The sequence below is a fragment of the Pan troglodytes genome, chromosome X, assembly GCF_028858775.2.
Source record: "Pan troglodytes isolate AG18354 chromosome X, NHGRI_mPanTro3-v2.0_pri, whole genome shotgun sequence".
NCBI classification, from domain to species: Eukaryota; Metazoa; Chordata; class Mammalia; order Primates; family Hominidae; genus Pan; species Pan troglodytes.
The window spans coordinates 68,124,402-68,144,040 of record NC_072421.2 but is presented as its reverse complement, the minus strand read 5'-3'; the positions used below and the strand labels follow the sequence as shown (position 1 = coordinate 68,144,040).

General features: G+C 38.4%; 1 protein-coding gene across 3 annotated transcripts in view; it reads right to left on the bottom strand.

Annotated features, from left to right (window-relative positions):
- KIF4A (kinesin family member 4A) overlaps positions 1-19,639 on the bottom strand; it is a 129,002-nt gene that overhangs the window by 71,032 nt on the left and 38,331 nt on the right. For all 3 annotated transcript variants that reach the window (XM_016943591.4, XM_016943593.4, XM_016943592.4), the window contains exons 8-13: positions 19,277-19,393; positions 18,466-18,641; positions 15,106-15,167; positions 6,860-6,992; positions 5,031-5,089; positions 4,810-4,915 (exon numbers count right to left, since the gene is read on the bottom strand). In XM_016943591.4, the coding sequence (XP_016799080.2) occupies positions 4,810-4,915; positions 5,031-5,089; positions 6,860-6,992; positions 15,106-15,167; positions 18,466-18,641; positions 19,277-19,393 (653 nt within the window). The remainder of the gene's footprint in view (positions 1-4,809; positions 4,916-5,030; positions 5,090-6,859; positions 6,993-15,105; positions 15,168-18,465; positions 18,642-19,276; positions 19,394-19,639) is intronic.

The following is a 19,639-nucleotide window of genomic DNA, read 5'->3' as shown; positions in this document are numbered from 1 at the left end:
GGTGAGGAGCGCCTCTGCCCGGCCGCCCCGTCTGGGAGGTGAGGAGCGTCTCTGCCCGGCCGCCCCGTCTGGGAGGTGAGGAGTGCCTCTGCCCGGCCGCCCCATCTGGGAGGTGAGGAGCGCCTCTGCCCGGCTGCCCCGTCTGGGAAGTGAGGAGCGCCTCTGCCCGGCCGCCCCGTCTGGGAGGTGTACCCAACAGCTCCGAAGAGACAGCGACCATTGAGAACGGGCCATGATGACAATAGCAGTTTTGTCGAAAAGAAGAGGGGGAAATGTGGGGAAAAGAAAGAGATCAGATTGTTACTGTGTCTGTGTAGAAAGAAGTAGACATAGGAGACTCCATTTTGTTCTGTACTAAGAAAAATTCTTCTGCCTTGGGATGCTGTTAATCTATAACCTTACCCCCAACCCCGTGCTCTCTGAAACATGTGCTGTGTCAACTCAGGGTTAAATGGATTAAGGGCGGTGCAAGATGTGCTTTGTTAAACAGATGCTTGAAGGCAGCATGCTCGTTAAGAGTCATCATCACTCCCCAATCTCAAGTACCCAGGGACACAAACACTGCAGAAGGCTGCAGGGACCTCTGCCTAGGAAAACCAGAGACCTTTGTTCACGTGTTTATCTGCCGACCTTCTCTCCACTATTATCCTATGACCCTGCCACATCCCCCTCTCCGAGAAACACCCAAGAATGATCAATAAATACTAAAAAAAACAAAAAAACAAAAAAACAAAAAACTTTTTTGTAGACAGGGTCTCACTACGTCATGAAGGATGGTCTCATTTTATTTTATTTTTTTGTAGAGACAAGGTCTCACTGTGTTGCCTAGGCTGATCTCAAGCTCTTGGGCTCCAGGGTTCCACCTGCCTCGGTCTCTCAAAGAGTTTGGATTACAGGCATAAGCCACTGCGCCTGGCCTGAAGAGATCCTTAATAAGTGCTATTTACGAAGCATTTCCCTTATTCTGCTCAGAAACTCCCAACCAGTGAGGCTCAAAGAGAATTTAAAGGAAGCTTCAGTATTCCCACATCCTTTCTCATGATGATTTGTAGTACTGGTGATTCTCCAAGTGCAGGACATACTAAATTATTCTTAAAAAGGATTAAAAAAAATCTATAATGGTTACCCTTTCCTCCCTCCCATGTTTCAATTTTCAGTATAAGGACTAATCAGAGGCCTGTCCTAGATTATTAGGGCCTAAAACACTGGCCTTTGGAGACTTTCTCTAGTACCTTCCAGAGTTAGGATCAAAAGTAGATGGGTTAATCCTTGAAGAAGATATGTTGTTACTCTGGGTTTATCTTTGGCTTTTGGCCCAGTGAAATTTTACAATACTAAGGTTTAAGCTTAGGGCAATGGTGACATGTTCTGCATGAACATGGCAGAATTCTGCCTCTATAATCCTAAATGTAAATATATGACAATAAGATTTATTTCAGTCTCACAGCCCTCTTTCCCCCGATTCTAAGACTGTAACCAAGAACCTCTTAAAAATAAAACGTGATTTCATAAAGGTGATGGTTAGGGGAACAAGGCCAGGGTACACTGTGCTACATTAACCAGCAATATCCTCCAAGATGAAGTTTGTGTTTGTAGGTGGTACCGTTACTGGGCATGCAAAATGCTTTTTATGGAACTGGTCTTGGAGGTGGGGATATAAACAAAAAAGATCATTTGATTTTGTAGGAACTGAAAGGACTGCTTGAATTTCCTCACAGGTAACTGCACAAGGAGGTTTGCTTGAATTATATTTTAAAGGAAGAAATGGTACAGTTTAGCGCTTAAAGCCCCAGGAAGAATATCTAGGAACAATGGTTGCCTTTATAATGGAAAAGGGGGTGTTCACTAGTCACTTAAAATAAAAATAGTTTTAATCCAGAATGAAGGGCACAAGCACTTACTTTTGAAACATTTTGCTTTCACTGTAGTGAGTCTTAATAAAAGCCATGGGATACATTGTTGTGTATTTCCAAAAAATATATAGCTGGGAGGGTCTCCGAACAATAGATGTGGAGAACTCTGATTCAGGAGTCCAGCAGGACTCCTGGATAAAAGGGCTTACTCTGCCTAACTGTGACAGTGGATGGAAGCCAGGAACTTTATCAGTTTGTGGCAATCTTTAGCACCCTCCTACTGTGTGTGCCAAGTACATTTAAGTGGCAGACACAGCGATTCTACGGAGTTCCTCTGAGCCAGCCACCACTAGCAACTCCCTCTACAGGCACACCAGGCACCAGTCATATTGCCAGATTCTCACTGAGGATGCTTTATTTTATTAATTTGGTTCCACGGGTTTCCTTCATCTTTCCTATGTGACTTGAAGCCCCAGAAATGAGGTGGTATTAATCCTCTAAGATTGGTGTGATGGCCATCAACAATGGTGGGTACCCTGGGTCACTATTTCTGAGCTTGTAAGTTTTGGCTCCAGTGGGCTTCTGCAGCCTAGATTATCTTAATTCTGAGGCAGCTCACACAAGGTTTTCATGTATCAGATGTTTCAGTTGCATTTGAGTGGCATTATAATTGTGAAATTTAACCTTGTGATAGCCGTTGTCTAACAAGTACTCTATACTTCAGCCACATTGAAGTTCTTGCCATTTTTTAAACTTTCATACCTCTTTGCTTTTATATATATCTTTTCCTCTATATATAGTCTAGTCCCTTTTTAAAAAACCTTATTTATTTTATATAAAAGCTCTTAAATTTTTCCTGGTGGAGCAGGGCTAACTCATAAGCAGTGTGCCCAGAGTTGGCCTGTCCCTTCCCTTTTGTCTGCATGGCAAACTCCTGTTCATTTTTAGGACCCAGTTTCTTCTATGATGCCTTCCTGAATTTTCTGGACTAACAGTTAATCATCCTTTGTTTTATGATCCCACTGCACTTTGCTTACATTGCTGATATAAAAGAAAGCACACATGAGAGAGGATTCCCAATTTTCCTTGCCTTCAACCCTCGCCTCCTTTCCCCGTTACCCCTATTTTGCCACCTCTCCCACCTGTGAACCTTGACCAACTGAGAAACTACAAGGCTTGTAAGAACAACTCTCAAAATATAATAACAGTTATCCGGATAGGATTGCATCAGTATATTCCTGAGGAAGAGGTATAAAAAAATGAAACAATCTCCAACCAAAAGTTTCACATCAATTAACATTAAAAACTGTTACCTGAGCTAAACCACACGGACATACAACCCTTTCTTCTCTTTACTCTATAAAGCTCCAATCTTGCTTTACTTGGGAAGTTACCTGGAGTTCAAGTGTACCCTGAGTGCATCAGCTAAATAATGCTTCTTCTTCTTCTTCTTCTTCTTCTTCTTCTTTTTTTTGAGATGAAGTCTCGCTCTGTCATCCAGGCTGGAGTGCAGTGGCACAATCTCGGCTCACTGCAACCTCCACCTCCTGGGTTCAAGCAGTTCTCCTACCTCAGCCTCCCAAGTACCTGGGACTACAGGTGCACGCCACTACACCTGGCTAATTTTTGTATTTTCAGTAGAAACGGGGTTTCACCATTTTGGCCAGGCTAGTTTTGAACTCCAGACCTCAGGTGATCCGCCCACCTTGGCCTCCCAAAGTGCTGGGATTACAGGCATGAGCTACTGCGCCCAGATGAATAATGCTTTTAACCCCTATTTGAATCACTTAAATTCTTTCCTTTTGATAGTAATACAGCATTTAGTAAGATTACATAGCTAGGAAGTGGCAGAACTGGCTTCAAACCAGGGTCTGTGTGGCTCTAGAGCCCAGGCTCTCAATTACTGTACCCTGTTTGTTGGATAAATGAGCTGTCATCTTGGACTGCTCATGATAGCTTTACAGTACTCCTTATTCTAAAACACTGCCTAATAGTCTTTGGGGAGTTTACTCATTTAATTTCTTAGAGCTGGCCATCATAACGAGTCCTGACAATATTGTATGGCATTTTTAAAATATTCTCTTCAAGAATAAATCTATGTGTGGATAATTTTGTGACACACTATTGACAACTCTAGAAAACATTGGGCAAGACCAGGGACTACAGTCTCATGGTTCTGGTAAAATTAAAATCTCTGCCCAAGAGCTAGGAATTACCACCAGGCATCTGCATACACATTACTGTTTCAGAATAATAAACAACAGAGTGTAGACAGAACAAAACCAACCATTACCACTTAACATAGTATGTTATAGTACGATTTCAATTTTTTTTTTAAAAGCATATATGCCTAAGGACTAAGAGATGGAACACCAAAACAAAAATAGATTTTTAGGGATAGTGGGATTGTGAAAATTTTTCTTCTGGGAAAAACAACAAATAACCACCCCCACCCCCAAAACACACCTGCCACTACTATAATGGTTCTAAAAATAAACAAAAATGGGAACTTATGGTAGAACAATCATTCAAACTTACTTATTATTGGTTATAAAAGAGGCTTATGGTATTCCCTGGTTGCCTTAAGCTATCTGTCAGAATTTAGCTTACTTAAAATTGGGGTATGGTACAAGTCCTCTTTTTAAGTTAGCCTACACTGTGAGGACAGCAAATCAATGACTGCTGCTCTTGCTACCTAGGCAATTTTGCACTGCTATGTTGTTGCTTCTGTTATTTGATTAGAATACTGAAATACTAATGTGCATTGTATATGTAACCTATGAGTGTTTTAACAAACTGAATATTCAGATCATATCAAATGATCCACGACCTCTGTCCTCAAGCGGCTCACAATCTAGTTGTTTCAGCAAAAGGCACAGAGCTAGAAAGGCTTGTATGTGTCAAGAGAAACAAATGAAAGTGATATGCCTATTTACACTGCCCCTACTTGGCTTACCGATAACTGGGTAATCAATTGCTGCAGGTTACAAATTATCTCTACATTTTCTTTCAATTCCTGGTCTTCCAAAGTCTCCACTAGCTTTTGAAGATCCAGTTTGCAGCTGAAAATTCAAACAAAAAGAACCCAAGGGTTATTCATATGACAAAGGCCAGAGGCTCCACGATTATATACTAAGATGCTATAGGTTGCTAACAAATATCTGGTGGGCAACTTACGCCGCATGCTGCCTGAGCTCTTCTAGCTTGGCGTTCATTTTTTCATTCGCTTGCTCTGTCTGCAACAAAGACCCAGGAGATCATCAGTGGCGGTGCCTGACAGCCTCACATAATTATGCTCTCCTACTCCTATGAATTAAAAGCTAGGTAGAGAGGCTGTCTCCTTTGCTGTAACAGAGGATTTAGTGGGCTTTGGTTATTTAGTGAAAAATGTGTTTTTTAAAAGAGTCATGGAAATTAGCCCTTCAGTCAACATGAGCTACTAAAAATAGCATCCGAGCAGCTAGGTTTTATGCTTGCCATGAAACTCAGACTATGGGGTGGAGTGTGAAGCCTTAATTCCATAGAGAACTTTGCAACTGAGGGGAAAAAGCAATATTTCCTGGCATGTTAGTCCCTGCTGTTTGCAAAACAAACAAACAAAAAAAACAAACAAAAAAAGACAAAAAACAAACAAACAAAAAACCCCACTTACTTTAAACTGCCTCCTACACTACGCTGTTCCCTAGCCCCAGCATAAGGGCATTTAAAACATAAAAGGGCCTCACACTAAATTTGAGCTGAGATTTTTTTTTTAAGTTATACTATTTGATATGGTAGGCTAGTTTTAGCAAAAGACAGCAAGAAAAAGGGTACGGCACAAGAATGATGGTAGAGAAAGAAGAAACAGCAGAAGGCAGCTTACGTTTTGGGAAGGGTGATTGATATTTTCAGTTTTATTTCAATCACAGTATCTGTAACATGCTGGATACTATAACAGATCTGGAAAGAATCGTTTATATAGGACAAAAATGTTGTGCTTGTTATGAAGTTCTGACAGGATATCAAATAATAAGCCTATCAGGCAGACACTGTAACAACCTTATAAAGGTCGGATGAGTATGTGGATAGAATAAGAAGTAGTTTCTGTTACATCAGCCTCATTCACATACATGTGAAACACAGCTTCTAGAGTTACTTCAAAGCATAAATACAGCACTGGAGACAGAAAACTGTATATAAAAATCCCCTATATCCCATTTTCACCCTCCGTTAGTAATGGACAATACAATGGACGTAGGATTTAGCCCACTTGAAAGAAATCTTTAAGCAGCTTATCTTTCCTTGACTAGAGAGCACACTGATGCACGAAGGTGTATACATTACAGAGGTTCAATTATATTTTGGTGGAAAGTTATTTTTGCTTCTGGCAACAGTCGTGCTATCAAAGATTGAGTTGTATTTAGACTAGTAGAAAAACCTTAGTGATAGAGTCAGCATGCACTGATCCAGGAGGTTACTGACAGACAAGCAGGTAGTAGGAGTCAGAACTCGTGTAATCAGTTATATAGTGATCCACTATTTGGAAATCAATCACATGGAAAATGAATTAAAATTAATTTCCCAGCTGTTGTATCTCACCATGGCAGCTGTTAGTATGGGATATGAAATGTGACAACATTAGGGGAAGAGAGATGGAAAATAACTAAAATCTTGGAGAAGGAATGGTTACTTGGTATTATGGATAAAGATTAGGCAGGATTTAAGGTGACAGAGGTACTTGGTTCTTTACTTTCTGGTATTTTTAAATGAATCTATTTTAAAATGGGATTTATGTAGATTCTTTGTGGTAGATACATAGGTGTTCACTGTACAATTCTTTTAACTTTTCTGTATGTTTGATTATAAGCCCACATATTTACCCCAGAGGGGCTCCCTGGAGGATATGGTAATACAAATACATTTCTTTCAATATAACCTGTCTCTCATAATGAGATGCATGTTAAATATTCTGGAAACTAAAGCTAGTAAATGTTCAGATTGCTAGTAGTTTATTCTTGGGGGCTTACCAAAATGATCCTCTCCAACATCTGGGCTGTCTGACCAGCTGCCTCGCTCAGACCACGACTTAATTTTTCATTCTCCTCTACCAGGGACTGATTCTTCTCCATCAGGGATTGTAGATTCTCTGATGGTTCCACACTAAAACAAAGTAAATAACATATTAGAAAAATATCTGATTGATAATATCTTTATCAAAGGTGGATAAAAATATATCCCATAGGCCTTTTGGATAGGTAGGGGGATTAGGTCAAAATTATACCACAAAAGTCTGGGAAAAGTGTGTCCAACCCAATCTATCCTCCTAGTCAGGTAGAATATTGGATGTACAATAAACACATCTCTGAAGTACTTCAGTGGTTTGGAGAAAGGTAATAATTCAGAGCCAGATATGGTTGCAACAGGAATGACTAACCTCTATCTTGGCTCTTGGCTAGGATCTTTTCTGTTTGTGTCCTGTAGGTATGAAGTTATAGCTAACTGGAGCTAAAATACATGTTCTGTCCCTTTTCTTCCCACCCTCAATCCCTAATTAAAGATTAGGGAAGTAGAGAAGGGAGAGGATGGGGGAGGTAGAAGTGACACTGCTCAGGGTCAAAATTCAACCTAATCAACATAAATATATTTCCCATTTATTGTAAAGTTTAGGGAAACAGCATTTGAGAAGTCAAAAAGTTGAAATGATGACCAGCGGCCACTCAGAAAACATTTCACAATTCTTTATAAATAAGTGCTCCCTTCTAAATGCTTGCTTTGCTTGGAACTTATGACCCATAGCCTCTTGTTCATTTGTCTATTAATTTTAAATTACTTAGAGTGAGTCATGACAACAATGGTGTCCATTTCAAATACGAGGAAAAGGGAGGGTCAGAAATAGCTTGAAGGAATACATATAGGTAAGAAACTTTGGGATGTATACATATCACTTGATATCAGTTCCAGACTAGTAAAGCAGACCAATACGAAGTAGGGCTGTTTTTTGTTTTAATCCACTGGGATGAAATGTTCAAAAGACTGGAAAACAGGACTGGTTAAAAAAAGATCAGAAGAAATATGAAGATTTGATCTGAAGAAGACTGAGGGGAAAAATGAATAGTTGTCAAGGCTATGAAAAACAGAAAAATAAAGGACAGGGAACAGCTGTTCTCAATCTCAATAAAGGATAGAAAAGGACTTCAGGAATAGAGTAGATGCCCTCTCACCCATCTTAAGACCTCCATCAATTTTTATAGAAGATCTTAGAAGGCACTTTATTAAAAGTTAATAGGAAGGCCACACAATAAGGTCTCATATTACACTGTTGAGCATTTACTAAGACTCTTATGAAGGAATGTTCAATTAAAATGCAGATTATAAAAAAAACTATTAGTAAATTTAAGTGTTATTTCGTTATTTCTTTATTAAACTGAAAACTTCCATGTGTCATTCATGTAAGCTGACAAGCTTCAAAGTAATGATACTTTTAACTCGATAGTTTTTTATTTCCCTAAAAAATTTCCAGGATTTCTCTAAATGGGAAAATCATATTTAAGTTTAACTGTTGATTTTTCCAAGGAAAATTTAGCACATAGAAGTAGGTTCTTCATTGTAATTTGAGGCAAATGCTTGAATATTTAAATACCACTATAATTAATAATAGTTAATTCTTCCATAGCATTATGGGCTAGGCTCTATTCTAAATACTTTACATACATTAAATTTTTTAAGTTCTCCCAGTAGCCCCTATGAGGTAAGTTCTACTGTTATCCTCATTTTATAACTAGGGAAACTGAGGCACAAAGAAGTTAAATAACCTATAGCCACACAGCTAGTAGGTAATGTGAAGCTGAAATTTGAGCTCAGCAGTCTAGTTTCAGAGTCCATGCTCTTAACTACCATGCTGACTACAGAGATAGGTACTATATGAATGCAGAGAATCCTGGATATAAAAGCTCTCACAGTAATAAGGAAAAAAAAGAGTTCCTGGCAAGATTATAGATATATTATAGGACCACGTGATATAGGACAGCCACGTAATGGGTAAAATCTTTAAAAGTAAAGCAAAAACAGGACTAGGGCCAGGCAAAAATCAGACTGAAAAAGAAAATATAACAGAAAACCAATGTTTTCACATGCTATTTAATTGCCAAGGCTAGGAATTCAAGTAAACTGAGCATGTGCAAATTGACCGACACTCACAGAAAATAAATACAAAAGCTTCAATGACATGTTAAAAAACAAAAGAACATAATCTAAGGACAAAAAGTGAAAACATTCATATATGTAAAATGTACTTTTTGTTAACAAGCCTTATAAAATGTCTCTAAAAATATAAATATACATTCTTGTGAAAAGGAGCATCTTTATTTCTCTGTAAAATATTGAACAATTAAGTTTAATTGTTTGATTCATCAACTGTTTCTTAGAATCTATTACTTTTGCAGCTGAAACTATTTCCTTTAGCACATTCTAGACAATCAGAAGTCTGGAACTTTTTGTGCTAAACTGAAAGGAAAGGAAGATGGGTCAATTGCTTCTAAATGAGTATAGTGAGAATAAAATGTAATCAGGAAACCCAGACTAAATTATCTAAAGGGGGAAAATTAGGAAGAAAGAGGTAGTCATCTCTGGGTGGTGAAATTATAGCAACTTTAAGTTTTATTCTCTATCCTTCTCTAAATGTTCTACTAGAAGCAATTAGTCACTTTTATAATCAGAAAAAAATGAATAATTGAAAACAAAAATATTGAAAGTATGCTCACATCATACATAAGAATAAATACCAAATGCCAAAATGAAATGTAAAACATAAAACGACATTATTACTAGAAGAAAACATGGGTGAATTCCTCTTTTTCTTTCTTTTTTTTTTTTTTTTGAGATGGAGTCTCGCTCTGTCACCCAGGCTGGAGTGCAGTGGCGTGGTCTTGGCTCACTGCAAGCTCTGCCTCCCAGGTTCATGCCATTCTCCTGCCTCAGCCTCCCAAGTAGCTGGGACTACAGATGCCCGCCACCACACCCAGCTAATTTTTTCTATTTTTAGTAGAGACGAGGTTTCACCGTGTTAGGCAGGATTGTCTTGATCTCCTGACCTTGTGATCCGCCCACCTCGGCCTCCCAAAGTGCTGGGGTTACAGGCATGAGCCACCGCGCCCGGCTGAATTCCTCTTTTAACCCTGGTGTGGAGAAAGCCTTTCTAACTATGAATCCAGAAGCATGGAGAGAATGTAAATGATATAGCCACTTTGGAAAACAGTTTGGCAGTTTCGTAAAAAGTTAAACATATGACCCACCAATTCTATACCCAGGCATTTACCCCATGAAAACCCATGTCCATATGAAAACTTGCAAGTGAATGTTTGCAGCAGCAGTATTTATGAAAGCCAAAAAGTGGAAACAACCCAAACCTCCATCAACTGGTAAATGGATGGACAAATACGGCCTATCTAGACAATGGAGTACTATTACGCAAGAAAAGGGAAGTGCTAACACGTGCTATAACATGGATGAACCACAAAACATAAGTGAAAGAAGCCAGACAAAAAAAGACTACATCCTCTATGATTCCATGTATACGAAATGTCTATAATAGGCAAATCTATAAAGGCAGAAAAGAGATTAGTGGTTGCCTTGGTCTGGGAGTGGGAATGAGAGTGATGGCAAATGGGCATGAGGAAACTTTTTGGGGTGATGGACATGTTCTAAACCTGAATTGTGGTGATAGTTGTACAACTCTGTAAATTTACTAAAAATCATTGAATGGTACACATAAAATGACTGAATTTTATGGTACGTAAATTTTAGCTCAATAAAGCTGCTGAAAAAATCCAGAGGCAATAAAAAAATTAATAAGCTTCACTACATAAAAATCATAACATTTTGTATGACAAAAAATCATAAAAGTAAAAGACAACTGATAAATTCAGAGAAATTATCTGTAACACACACCACAGACAAAGGGCTAATATCACGAATATATAAAGAATTGTCAAAAATAAGGGCCAAACTTAGGGTTGCTGTTATAAAAGAAATACATTGGTGAGGGTGTGGAAAAACTGGAACTTTTGTGCATGGCTGGTGGAGATGTAAAATGGTACAGCCACTATGGAAAACAGTATGGTGGTTTGATTTAAAAATTAAAAACAGAACTACCATATGATCTAGCTATTTACTTCTAGGTATATACCCAAATGAATTGAAAGCAGGGATATGATCAGACATTTGTACATCCATAGTTTTTTTGTTGTTGTTGCTTGTTTTGTGTGTGTTTTTTGTTTGTTTGTTTGTTTTGAGACAGGGTCTCACTCTGTTGCCTAGACTAGAGTGCGTGGTATGATCATAGCTCACTGTAGCCTCAACCTCCCTGGGCTCAGGTGATCCTCCCAACTCAGCCTCCCAAGTAGCTGGGACTACAGGTGCACACCATCATACCTAGCTAATTTTGTATTTTTTGTAGAGACAGGGTTTCGCCATGTTGCCCAGGCTAGTCTTAAACTCCTGGGCTCAAGCGATCTGCCCACCTTCGCTTCCCAAAGTGCTAGGATTACAGGCATGAGCCACCACGCCTGGCCCATGTTTTTTTGTTTGTTTGTTTTTAAAGAGACGGAATATTACTATGTTGCACAGGCTGAAGCGCAGTGGCTATTCACAGGTGCTATTTTAGCACACTACAGCCTTGAACTCCTAGGTTCAAGCAATCCTCCTGCCTCATCCTACTGAGTTGCTGGGACTTCGGCATGCACCACCACACCTAGCTGTACACCCATGCTTATAGCAGCATCATTCACAATAGCCAAAAGACAGAAGCAGTCCAAGTGTCCATCAATGGATGAATGGATACACAAAATACAATGAAATATTATTCAATCTTAAAATCAAAGGAAATTGTGACACATGCTACAACATGGATGAACCTTGAAGACATTATGCTAAATGAAACAAGTTAGTCACGAAAAGACAAATACTGTATGATTCCATTCATACGAGGTACCTAGAGTAGTCAAATTCATACTGAAAGCAGAATAGTGGTTGCCAGGGACTGAGGAGAGAGGAAATGAGGAGTTATTGTTTAGTGGGTATAGAGTTTCAGTTCTGCAAGATGAAAAAAATTTTGGAGGTGGATGGTGGTGATGGCTGCACAACATTGTGAATGAATTTAAAGCCATTGAATTGTACACTTAAAATAATTAAAATGGTAAATTTTATGTTATGTATATTTTACCACAATTTATTTTTAAAAAGAGGCCAAAGGACCAAAAAACCCAATAGAAAAATGAGAAAAGACATGGACAATTCACCAGCAAAAGGGATAAAAGTGGCCCTTAAACATATGAAAAAATGCTCAAATTCACCCATAATACAAGAAATACAAAGTAAAACAACACTGAGATAGCATTTCTCACCTATCAGACTGCCAACAATTGAAAAAGTATGACAATACATTCCATTAGTGAGGCTGTGGGGAAACAGGCTTTCTCATACACTGCTGGTAGGAATGCAAACTGGTACATCTCTTCTGGAGGCAAATATGGCAATACCTTATAAAGGTAGAAATGTACTTACCTTTTGTCCCAGCAATCCCACTTCTAGAAATTTACCCTTAAGATAAACCTCTGACAATACAAAAATATATACACACAGGTTATTCACTGCAGCATGTTTTTAATTGCAAAACATTGGAAACAACTTAAATGTGCATACATAGGAAGGGGGGTGAATTGATATGTATGGCACATGTCCACAATAAAAGTACTATGCACCTGCAAAAAAGAATGTGGAAGACTTCTCTGAACTGGTAAGAAATGATTTCCAGGAAATACTGAACAAAGCAAAGCTACAAAGAGTATACAATCATTACGTACAGTACCCAACCATTCATATGAGAAAAAAAGGTGATATAATAAAATACACAGGTATCTGTTCATTTGTACAAAAGAAATACAAGAAGGCTAAACCAGAAACTAAAGAGATGGGTTAAATACAGGGGTAGCGAGAATAATGGTAGAAAACAGGTAGAAATAAGGGTGGGAAATAGGAATGGGAACAGAGTTGCAGGGATGGAGAGGGAATGACATTTACCTCACTGAGTATATCCTTTTTCCTTTTTGAAAAAAATTGTGGTACATGTATGCATTAAGTAGTTTCTCACCACCCACTCCCCTCAAACTTCCTACGCTTCCTAGTTGCCAATGTCAATTGTTCCACACTCTAGGTCCATGTGAACACATTATTTGGCTCCCACTTGTAAGTGAGAACATCCAGTATTTAACTTTCTAAGTTGTTACAATGTACATTATTCAGGTGATGGATACACTAAAAGCCCAGACTTCACCACTACACAACACATCCATATAATAAAATTGCACTTATATCCCATAAATTTATACAAATACAAATTGGAAAATCATGGGAAACATATAAACATAAAACTTACCATCTTAATCACCTTTAAGTGTGTTGTTCACTAGTGTTAAGTATATTCACATTGCTTGCTGTGAAACAGATCTCCAGAATGTTTTCATCTTGCAAAACTAAAATTCTATACCCATTAAACAACTTCCCTTTCCCACCTATCCCCCAGTCCCCGGCAACCACCATTCTACTTTGTTTCTATGAATTTGACTACGTTAGATACCTCACATAAGTGGAATCATACAGTATTTGTCTTTTTGTGACTGGCTTAGTTCACTTAGCATATCTTCAATGTCCACCCATGTTGTAGCAAGTGACAGGATTACCTTCCTTTTTAAGGCTGAATGATATTCTGTTGCATGTATATACCACATTTTGTTTATCAGGTCATACGTTGATAGACATTTGGGTTATTCTACCTCTTAACTATAGTGAATAGTGCCACTATGAACATGGTCGTGAAGACATCTCTTTGAGACCTTGCTTTAATTATTTTGGATATATAAACAGAAGTGGGATTGCTGGATCATATGGTAAGTCTAGTCTAGTTTTAATTTCTTTAGGAACCTCCATGCTGTTTTCCACAGTAGTTACATCATTTTACAATCTCACCAACAGTGTACAAGGGTTCCAATTTCTCTATATCTTCACATCCTTGCCAACACCTTTTATTTTCAGTTATTTATCTATTTATTTATTTAACAGTAGCCATCCTAATGGGCATGAGGTGATATCTCATTGGGGTTTTAATTTGCATTTCTCTGCTCTGAGTATATCTTTTTGTGTAACTCTGACTCTTAGATCCATTATGTTTCACATACCTAAAATATAAACAAACAAAAGTAATTAAGATTTAGGGGGAGAGTGCCTAAAAGGGAATACAAACAGTAACTGTGGGAAACATTATCTTGCTTAGATACTCTATGCCTAAAGATAAAAAGAACTGTACATAAATGCTGTAATCTATTTCATAGAAAGTGTTTCCCACAGGGATATAGGCTAACAATTCTGAAACTACTTTATGTGTATAGTAGAACTGAACAAGTAAATAAATAGATTGCAGATGAGAGCTGGGTTTCTTACTGTTGGAGAAAGAAGTTACAAATAAGGAAAGGGGGAAAGCCAAAATGAACCCTGTCACATTGGAATGGTATCAGAGGTGTCAGTATAAACTCATGGTTTGTAATATATATGCAGATAGATATATACAAAAATATAGATGAAAGTGTATGTGTACGTTACTACACAGGTAGATATTTCTGAGCTCTACCTGCTCAGAGTGCTTAGAAGCAGTAAAACTCTGGTAACAATAAACACAGCTGGCGCTAGTACCCAAATCTTGGTTTCTAAACACAATTTTCCATCGACAAAAAAAGAAAGGAACTAGGGTTCCTTGGAGACATGGTTGATTCCAGAACTGGGGTAGGGAAAATACAAGATGAGTTTGGAACCTCTTGTAGAAATGATCAAAAACTTGAGAAGAGCCAACCTGAAGGAGCTCCTAATGGACAAAGCAGGAACAATTTGAGCAATAAAACAAATAATAGTACTGGATGTTAACCCATAGAATAAAATAAATACCCATGAATCTATACAAATATAACTAAATGTCAAATAAACAAATGGAGAAGAAGAGACAGCTCTTCCTCACAATAGAATTCCAATTAATAAATTTCTGAGGCCAGAACCCATGCTCCTTCTGTTACATTAGGCTGCTTCAAACATAACTAAGTCCTAAATAGTCAGCAAAATTGGTAAGATCCTTACCGTGACACCAAGTGCTAGCAGAAACCAGGGAAAAACTATTATTAGGAAAAGTAGCCTCTACTAGAATACACAATTCAAATTAATCTATGACTCTTACGTTATAGATCCAGGCAGGGTACCTCCATGGGCCTGTAGCAACAAGACTTGTAGCTGTTGTACCTGGGAGAAGCAAAGAAAAATAATCAGCTAGTCACCAACCAAATGCTACTTAACCCTTGGCAGTAAAATTAACACAATTAGCAATAAAGTAATTTTACTAAATGTCTATGAAATCTAAGGCAGATAGCATACCTTAGATACTACCAAAGGCATCATACATAGTTGATGATCCAATGATAACAGGAAAATCAGCATTACATGAACAACTATTAAGTAGAAGATGAGTTGTCCATTTTATCTACATCTTAATGAGTTTTTACTGAGCACCTATTTTTCTTTTTTCTTTTCTTTTCTTTTTTTTTTTTTTGGAGACAGAGTCTTGCTCTGTCGCCCAGGGTGGAGTGCAGTGGCACTTCTGCCTCCCAGGTTCAAGTGATTCTCCTGCCTCAGCCTCCCAAGTAGCTGGGACTACAGGCGCCCGCCACCACACCCAGCTAATTTTTGTATTTTTTGTAGAGACAGGGTTTCACCATGTTGGCCAGCCTGGTCTTGAATTGCTGACCTCAATTGATCCACCTACCTCGTCCTCCCAAAGTGCGGGGCTTACACATGTAAGCCACTGCTCCTGGCCTTGAGTACCTATTTTTGAAAATCAGTCTCAGCACTGGGCTAGACAATGTACGGACATATAAAAATAAAATATGACCCCTACTCTCAAGTTTACAATCTAGTGAAGAAATATAAGCCTGAAGTCTAAAATAGTAGGAAATAATACAAGACAGAATAAGCAAATTAACAAAAACCTAAATAGTCAAAGGGAGGCTTCATGGAGATGGATCTTAAACCAGAGCGCAAGTATAAGCATCCTCTCCCATTCCCTCCTACGACACAAGGGGAGCTGTTCTGCCTCCCAAGACTGGTCTCCTTGCATGTGCTTTGGATTCCCACTCTTCTTGCCATCTTATGAATCTTACACCGTTATCCCTTCTCTCTTCTATATTTTCAATTTCTCCCTTTCTATAAGATCCTTCCTATTAAGATTAAAGTATGTTCAAGTCTCTCCCATCTTAAAAACAAATGCATCCTCCCCAACCCCACTTCCTATCTCTCTTGCCCTATTTTTCTCTTTTTTCACAAAGTTTGAGAGAATAATACACCAATTGCCTCCATTTCCTTTCGCTCGCCACTCGGTTGCTCCTCAACTTACTCCAATATGACTGCCTACATCGTTCCAATGAAATAACTTGCCCAAGTTACAAATGAGCTGCATGTCACCAAATCCAGTGAGCATTTTCCAGTCTTCATTTTACTTGACTGACTGACTGGTAGCATTTGGCTTACAAGACACATTTTCCTGCTTTTCCTTCTATTCTTCTAACTGATCTTCTAAGTCTCTTTCTTGGTTCATCTTTGTTCCACTTGTCCTTTAAATGGTAAAGTCCCCCAAAGCTCAGTAGGAGTTTTCTTACTTACATTCTCCTTATATTCTCTTCTGAATGTCTCATCTCTGCCTCTGGTTTCTATTACCTGAAACTGGTGACTTCCAAATTTACCTCAAGCACAGATCTTTCTGAACTTTATACTTTTATATTCAACTATCTACCTGATATTTCCACTTAGTTGTCTGGTATCCTCAAACCTGGTCCTTTTCCAGTGTAACCCAGGTCAGTGAATATCCAGTTCCACATGCCAGAAATCTGGGTGTCATTCCTTTATCTAATTCATTGGTTACTTCTTTCTATCACCACTGCCAGCACTCTAAGTCCAAGCCATCATTCTCTCTCGCTTAGACTACTGCAGTACCTTCTTAAATGGTCTCCATGAATCTACTCTTGCTCTACTATAATCCATTTCTATACAGCAGCCAGGCCATTGTTTAAAAATGTAAATTATCAAGTTACTACCTGGCTTAAAATCCTTTTTAATATTGTCCATGAGTCCTGGATCAGTCCTCTGCTTTCCCTCTAGCCTCATCCTGGAATACAGGCACATCTCAGTTTATTGTGCTTCACTTTACTGCACCTCACAGACACTGTGGTTTTTTTTTTTACAAATTGAAGATCTGTGGCAACCCTGCATTAACCAAGGCTATTGGCACCATTTTTCCAACATCATATGCTCATTTCATGTCTCTGTGTCAACATTTTTTTTAGCAATAAAGTATTTTTAAATTAAGGTATGTACATTGTTTTAAGACATAATGGTATTGCACATTTAATAGACTACAGTATAGTGTAAATATAACTTTCTATGCACTGGAAAACAAAAAAAATTGTGTGACTCACTTTATTGCGATATTTGCTTTACTGTGGTGGTCTGGAACCAAGCCTGCAACATCCCTAAGGTAAGCCTGTACTCTTTCCTTGCTTTCTACACTCTAGCCACACTGGCATTCTTTGAGTTCTTCAAATGCACTATACTTCTGTCCTATCTCAGACCCTTCCAACACTTGCTATAAGCCAAGTACTGTTCCAAGTGCTTTACATGTATTAACTCATTTAACCCTCACAAAAACCCTAAGAAGAAGGTATTATTATTATTTCTACTGTACAGATAGGGATACCAAGGCACAGAGAACTTGCCCAAGGTACATAGCCAGTGAGTTATAGAGCTAAGATTTGAACATGGGTGGGCTAATTGCAGTGTCAGTGCTCCTGGCCACTATACAGCTGTTCCTATGTATATGCAGGGGATTGGTTCCAGGACCCTGTGCGTATACAAAAATGTAGATGCATAGTCCAGTCCTGCGGTCAGCCCTGCAGAATCCACATGTATAAAAAGTCTACACATGGGTTTCTCATCCTGCAAATACTGTATTTTTGATCTGTGTTTTGTTGGACCAAACTCCTATTGTTCGAGAATCAACTGTACTTTGCTACCTATGTTTCTTCTCTCTAGAACTCTCTTTGTTTTGCACAGTGATTTATTTTCCTTCTTCTAGTCATGCCCACTTCTAATCTATTTTCTCTATACCTGCTAGAGTGATCTCCCCAAAACACACATTTTATCATATCACCCTCCTACTTAAAACTCTTCAATGGCTCTTCATAGCTTTCAGGTTGAATTCCAAATTCTTTAACAAGTCATATAAGGAACTTCAGAATTTAGCCCCTGTCTACACCTCTCATCTCATCTCTCACTGCTCACTTCTTCTTTATCAGTGAACTTTCCAATGCTACCCCCAATCTTAAATGGACAGCAAACACGTTAATAGGAGTTATTTTAAGAGGTCCCCGAACAAAAATAATGCCTAACCAACATCTCTAAACTTCTGATAGAGAAGAAACTGAAAACAGAAGCTCTATCATTCCACTCACATACTTGTAATTTTTCCCATCAAACTTTAAGTCCCTTATACCTGTTGCTTTAGATGATTAAGTTCAGCTGTCTGGGGATCAATATTAACAATAGGTTTGTTCTTGATTTTTCTTGCTCTGTCAGCATAGCGAAGGGTATTTAATGTTTCCTCTAGATTGGAGTCAGCAGGACTCACACAGGCTATCATAAGAGTATGGCTATTACCTCCTAGAGAATCTGAAAAAGAACAATAAAGAATAACGAAAGGAAATGAAATCAAACAAGTAGGATATAAGCAAAGCCGTCCATTCGGGTTGGTGACTTAAAATTCAGAGCTATAAGAAAAAGTTCTTAGTGTTTTTTATATTGAAATAATAGGAAATGTATAGATATCTAAGATTTCTGATGTAATATACATTTAAATCCTATTGCATGTGTCCCCTTTCTCAAAAGGGATTGTGATTTCAGCAGTTAATCAGGTTAAAACAACTGGGGCCTGGCCTAAGTAAGTTAGGAGCCACTAGTGGAATTAAACATTCTTAGGATGCCCCCTCTAGGTGGATTTTAACTCTCCAGGGAATTCTGCTTAGCCGCACTAATAATTAAAGAAACAGTAACCAAATTCACTTTCAGGTGTAAAGTACAAAGTACAGTTGGTGCACTACAGATTTCTTGGCTCTCAATGTCATATATGAAGATATTTTTCCATTATCTTAGAAACCTGCTTGCCAACAGCACTCTCTCGTATTTATCAATTAGACAACTGTGTATGTCATAGTCCAAATAGCTGGCTTTTTACCTATCTCATCTTTGCTGTCTCAGCACTATCATTTTGAGTTACTCTCTTATTTTTGGAGGCACTTTGGGCTTACCTTGAAGCAGTCGAGTCAACTTGGAATCTCTGTAGGGCACAAAGCCACCCTTTTTGTCATCTCCAAGAGCACTGATTACATTTCCCAAGCATAGGAGGCCTCGGTTAATATTAATACCTAATAGCAGGAAATGAAATTTAAATTGCTTGGTAATGCATCCAACATATACCTATGTTTCTTCTGAGAAAGAGAAAAGAAATAAAGACCCCATAAAAATATTGAGTCATCAATCTTGAGAAAACTTCTTAATCTTGTTCACTTTTTGGAGTGCCTCTTTAAGTAAAGGACAAAGGTCCAAATGTTGGATATGTATGATTGAGTCCACTGGCACTTCTTGCCCTTTCCCATGGAAACAAAGCAGAT